Source organism: Pocillopora verrucosa, chromosome 6 (assembly GCF_036669915.1).
Source record: "Pocillopora verrucosa isolate sample1 chromosome 6, ASM3666991v2, whole genome shotgun sequence".
Taxonomy (NCBI): domain Eukaryota; kingdom Metazoa; phylum Cnidaria; class Anthozoa; order Scleractinia; family Pocilloporidae; genus Pocillopora; species Pocillopora verrucosa.
The window spans coordinates 13,870,028-13,876,027 of record NC_089317.1 but is presented as its reverse complement, the minus strand read 5'-3'; the positions used below and the strand labels follow the sequence as shown (position 1 = coordinate 13,876,027).

At 36.8% G+C, this 6,000-nt stretch overlaps 1 protein-coding gene across 1 annotated transcript in view; it reads right to left on the bottom strand.

Moving 5' to 3' along the window:
* Window positions 1-2,016: 2,016 nt before the first annotated feature.
* The window catches only part of LOC131782792 (fibroblast growth factor receptor 3-like), a 29,235-nt gene continuing 25,251 nt past the window's right edge, over window positions 2,017-6,000 (bottom strand). The window contains exons 12-20 of the mRNA XM_066168920.1: window positions 5,196-5,499; window positions 4,914-5,024; window positions 4,287-4,477; window positions 3,486-3,608; window positions 3,175-3,245; window positions 2,961-3,001; window positions 2,659-2,755; window positions 2,473-2,572; window positions 2,017-2,044 (exon numbers count right to left, since the gene is read on the bottom strand). Of these exons, the coding sequence (XP_066025017.1) occupies window positions 2,042-2,044; window positions 2,473-2,572; window positions 2,659-2,755; window positions 2,961-3,001; window positions 3,175-3,245; window positions 3,486-3,608; window positions 4,287-4,477; window positions 4,914-5,024; window positions 5,196-5,499 (1,041 nt within the window). The 3' untranslated portion in view covers window positions 2,017-2,041. The remainder of the gene's footprint in view (window positions 2,045-2,472; window positions 2,573-2,658; window positions 2,756-2,960; window positions 3,002-3,174; window positions 3,246-3,485; window positions 3,609-4,286; window positions 4,478-4,913; window positions 5,025-5,195; window positions 5,500-6,000) is intronic.

Here is a 6,000-nt window from a genome sequence, read left to right as displayed (position 1 = left end):
GCTATTTTCCTTTTCGTACTCTAGCGAAAACCGGTTCATCAGGGCCTGAATTATGGAATGTTTTGAAGAAGAGGTCATTATAGCGGATAAAATTCATGGATCAACGCAATTTTTCAAAGATTAAAGCTGAAAAGTTCGGGGAGTAAAGAAGAAAATTAAAATGATTTCTGGGTGACAAGCTTAGTTCATATAGAACTGCTTACAGTATAGAGCTGACTTAGTGTTTGTGATAGTCACCATCATCCAATCCTCTGAAAATCTGGTTACCGAGTTTTTCTTTAAAGCTACTATCCAAAACGGCCAAGTTACTCGAATAATTTGATGCTAATACAAGTGTTTGTCTTTTCGAATATGGAAGCGATCCTCGCAGTTATGAACACTACTTAAGTCGTAGTGAAAATAAGGCCTGGAAAAAACTCGGGCATGTACGGGATTTGAACTATCTGTATGGTAAGAGGAAAATGTGAGTTTAAAAAAGCGCAATAATTAGAAAAATCTGAGTATTTGTTATGACAATAATTTTGAAAAAAAAATGGTACATAATAGGACTGAGTGGAGACTAATTCGGTCTGTAATCATATCAGTGATAACAAAATCGGACGACCGCATGTGTCGATATGCAAATATCTTCCAAATTTTAAATAATTAATATCTCCATAAAGTAAGGAATGAATTCAATTACTAAAGAGAAAAGGATGCAATAGATTGAGGCTTTTTAATTACTTACAAAATATGCCTTAAGAGTGATAGAATCAAAGGCACAGTAAAATTTTCAGGTCTCATTAGAGTGTCAGCCTTAAAGAAAATTTAGTGCTTACAATTTATCATCCACATGTTGTGGTTATGGCTTTCTGTATCCCTGCTGAAGCAAGTTGGCAATTTTCCTACCATCAATTCGCGCATATTGTAAGCCACCCGATATAAAGAAACTTTTTGGAGACTATTGCATCACGTTCAGAAGTTTAACTATAATTAGATTCTTATGGGTCAAAATGAAGAAACTATCAAAATTAATCTGTGATATGGATAGGGTATCCAGTCTTTCCGCACCCTGTCGTTTCGTACCCAAGTTTGAGTCAGTTCGTACCCAAGCCGCTGATCGATTCTTGATTTGTACCCTTTCCAATTATTTGAAACACCTCCTCCGCGAGCGCGTGAACAGATGTCATCTGTTGCGCACGACAAGGTGGTAGAGTCGAGCGAGTATTAGAGATACAGACAAAGTTATCTTGTGTATACTTGAAACATGATTGCTTAGCGCAAGGTAAGTTTGACACTTTTATTGGAAAATTATATTACTTATAATTGTGACCTTGTCTAACAATAAAAGCTCGTGTAAGTGAAATGCTATTTCTAACATTGTTATTAGCGGTAATAGTCAGTCTTACCAGCTCGGTAGTTATTTTGATGTCATTAAAGAGCTGTTAAACAATGCTACCACAGACATTTTATTAGGCATACCACGCACGCAAGAGTTACCTTTGGGGATGGGTGGGTTGGGATGGGTCATTAGGTAACTGATGTTTGCATTTTTGTAAAAGAAAAAAAGGATTAACTTTCAAAAGATTGCAACGAAATTATCGTTTAATGGAAAAGGAAAAATCCTTCAATATATCTGAAATAAAGTCAGACATAGGTATTGCATGCTCTATTGTAACTAGTGTTCGAATAATTGAAAGGAAAAAAAATTGAATTTTTCTCCGCGCTGTCCTGCCTTTCAGAATTGAGCCAGAAAATAAACCGAACACAAACGCTTGTGTCAAGCATATGTGTAAGTGCTTAATACCTTAAAGAGAAAACTGTAGTATACTTTATCGGTAAACGTATTAAAAGCGTTTCAGCGTTTGAGAATTTAAAATCAATTGGATTAAAACGTTCCAGCCTAATTGGAGTAAGTAGGCGTGTAAGGCAAACATGATTAATCCCTGAAACTTGTTGTGGCGAAGTGTTCAAACTGTTAGCCAGTCATACACCGTGAACTACACTATAAAATCCTGACGTTTGCAGACAACTGCTTGTCGTACATTCTCATGTTGATCAGTTACTGCAGAGTAAAATAATACAATAACAAGCATCATTAAAAAAGTGTGCCTCTTACGTTATAAGCGGTTATCCTCACAAGTGGTCAGCTTTTGACACCAAAACAGAGAAAGTATTTATTGCGTCGTCGTCCCCCACACTTTGTGCGTCCCAATGCAGTTTTGCAATCATCTTATGATCTTTCAAATAACCATCAAGTGTCAATTGTCATTAAGACATTGTAGTTCGCTTCTTCGCTGTTTTTTCGTGGAATGCTAGCTTCAGTGACATAACAAAAAGATGCAATCCAAACTTAGTAAAAATTACAAGGGTGAGTACATACTACTACCCTTTCAAGGCTCAATGATGTTAAGTTTAAATCCTAATTAGCTGAGCCTAAGCCAGTCGGTCCTACGTGAAAAACAAAATTTTCATGTTGATCAAAATTCTGACCTTGTGTAGGGTTTCCATGTCCTTAAGCTGATTTTTCAATTCAGTGAAGGTTGGTCTTACGTGTGGGTCATTCTTCCAGCATTTCATCATGATCTCATACCTGGTATGAAAACAAATGATCTGTTTGAGATTTAAAGAACGCTTCCTTGTACGATGAGAGAGAACGAGTATAAAAATAAAACTTACAATTTTTCATCGACGTGTTGTGGTTTAGGCATCCTGTATCCATCCTGAAGTAGGTCTGCAACTTTTCTTCCATCCATTCGTGGGTAAGGTGTACCGCCTGGAAGAACCAAAAGACCATCAAAATATAAATGTGACAAAAAAACGACCTTCACCGAAACACCACCTGCGTCACTTGATGGAGTTTGAGATTGCATGAGGAAGCTCATTGCGTTTGTCTAACTCAGCAAGATACAATGTTAAATTAAACATGGTATATTACAAAAGACATCTACAGAGCCTCACAAACTTCCATTCGATGTTACCTATGGTGAAAATCTCGTACAACAAAACTCCATAACTCCATCTGCAAAAAGACAAATCAAACGAATATAAATCAAGTGACTATAGACATAAACAATATAAACGACGAATGAAATATATATACGTATTTTTTGACAGGGCATAGAATTCATGTCCTGATTAACATTGATAAACCCTGTTGGAAAATTGCTACGGGTAATAATCAATTATACTTACACGTCACTTTTGGTGGTATATTTACCATACAACAAGGCCTCATAAGCTGTCCACTTCACGGGAATACGGCCCTAAAGATTTCAAATATCACCTGGTGAAACAGCTCAAAAATTATAGGTAACGACTAGTCCAAGAGAGTGATATTTAAAGTTGTACTCGTATATGCAAAGCTAATATTTTCATTAGGGTCCCACCCAAGGAATTCATGATCAAAATCAGGAACATATCAGCTTTACCACAACAATGATTGTGAAAGATCACAAAACTGAACGATATGAATTACTGCCCCCACACCCACTGTTCTTGATTACTTTAGTCTTTCGTTCATAAATATTTTCCTGCTGCACATCTCTGGCCATTCCGAAGTTTGTCACTTTACAAGTTTCCTTTTGTCCAACCAAAATATTGCGGGCTGCAAGGTCTCGGTGAATGATCTAAGAAAGAATTGATGCAACGGCAAGAATTAGCGGCTGCAGAAGAAAAAGAACTGAAATGAAATGGTTCAGTTAAGAAATTAGAAATGTCGAACAACATAATAGTGTGTGCGTATTTCTCTTTCTTCCAGATGAAAGAAAATTAAATTCACTATTATTACTGCCTCATTTTCCAGAGAGAAGCAAACTACTTTATTTGTGCAATACGTAGTTATTTCATAGAACGCTTATCCTAAGATTTTAATCGAAATAGGGTTCTGTAATGTAGCAGTTTAGCAATCAAAGACGAATTTATAAATTTCAAGTTGTAATTCCTTCTCTTCCTTGTCACTAAATGGATATTTGTTGTACACTCAGTTCGGTAGGCTCAATATCTCAATAGATTTTATTCATTCATGTCTCTGCCTTCGCGTACACGAGAAAAACCCAGATATTCTATTTCGATGGGGTGCACTTGCAACGATGCACAAGCATCGCCATTCGCACATTGAAATAAAACTTATAAGTTGTGAGGGTTCTCGGTCATAACAAAAAAAAAAACGTCATCAAGACGGTATCTCCCGAGCGTGATCTTGTAAAGACATAACATTCTATGCAAGACAAAGCTTAACATGACGATACGCCTTACAAGTAGGCTTTAGAATTGTTTGCCTTTTGTTTCTTTTTCAATTTACTTACAGATTTTGAGGTCAAGTAACTCATTCCATCAGCAATTTGCCAAGCAAACCTCATCAGCTGCTGTGACGTCAGATTTGTTTGTGGTTTGATATCCGAATCTTTGTAGTAAGTGTCTTTTAATCCACGGCTCTTTCTCAGGTAACCCAGCAGATCCCCACAAGGCACATATTCAATCAAAACCAACAGCTCTTCTGAAGAAATTAAGCAATTTAATTGATATGTTACTCCCTATCTAAAAAACTTAGCAATAAAGAAAATAAATGAATAGCCCAGTCATGGTCAATACTTTTGAAGAAATCGCACGAAAATAAGATGTGGTTTTACGAAGCAAAGCTGAAAAACTATGTAACGGTCTCATAAGAAGTTACAGACCAAATATTCCCCTACAAAACGCGTTTCTGCTCACACAATAGAATGGTCAGTTCAGTGGCAAATATTCTGTCCTAGTCTATCAGCAAATCTAGGAACGTCTATGTTGGCTAAAAAAAGATAAAATTAACTTATGCGATGGTTGTTTGTTGTGCTCAGTTGTGAAGCAGTGACTTTTCCATTGACGAGAAAATGTTACAGAGTAAATCAGATGCAAAATGTGTACAACAAAATTAGACCCCCATAGCCAAAGCATACCAGATTCTGTAACACATCCCAGAAGTTTAATGACATAAGGATGTGGTTTCAGCTGCTTCATTGTGTCAAGTTCTTTCATTAAATCTCTCTTGTCCGATTCAGTAGCGTTTCCTGGAGCGTTAAAAAAAGTAAAATTTGGTTAACGGGGAGATTATGCAAAATTCCGAAATAATAACACACGTTATGAAATGGCAAATCGCTAAAAAAATACTGTAACCCAATAACATTTCCTGAATGGCTGTAGGTCAAGACTGTCATTCAATTTACGGTACAAAAGCTCACTTTTAAGCATCTTAATAGCCACTGTGGTCGTTTCAGGACTTCCTCGAAGTCCCACTGCTGTTCCCTTGGCAACCTGACCAAAAGCACCTTTACCAATGATTTTTTCTATGGTCACGTGATGTCTTGGAACTTCCCAGCAGCGTGTTAATGGATGAAGGGGCATGTAATCAGCACCTGGAGCTGTTCTTTGTGCTTTTCTATTATCTTTGTTGACTTCCATGAGATCCATGTATTCCGCAGGAGGCTGAGTGAGTTTTCTGGAAACGGGTACACTTGGTTCGATATCTTCTAATCCTGTTTCATTCTATTAAATCGAAATACCGTTAGGGTATTGATATACAAATCTGCTATTAATCCCAGTAAAAAGTTCCACATGGTTATAAAAATCAGTTTACCCATTTTCATCAGACAAACCTTTACATTCTTGTGTAACAAAAGATAACCAAAAGTTCAATATCTCTGTTGTCCTCATTTTTACTAACATTTTGTTCTCTGCTTTTGAAAGTATCATGTCCAATGGAGTGATCGAGGTTCGTAGCATATTTGCCGAAGCTACAAACTGCAAATGAAGATTGTCGAGTGGCAGAGCAATTTGTTGAAAAATACACTTACAAAAAAAACTCTTGCTGTACTCAGCTCTTAAACTAACGTTCAGAATATAAGAAATAAAGAAAATAAGACTGCCAAAAATGCGCAGAAACAATTATTTAGAAAGCAAATATCTACCGGGTGCAGACCAGACCAGGGACAATGGGAGGAAAATCTTTAGAGTAGCTTGGTAAAGGACAGGATCCCAGGACAAAGA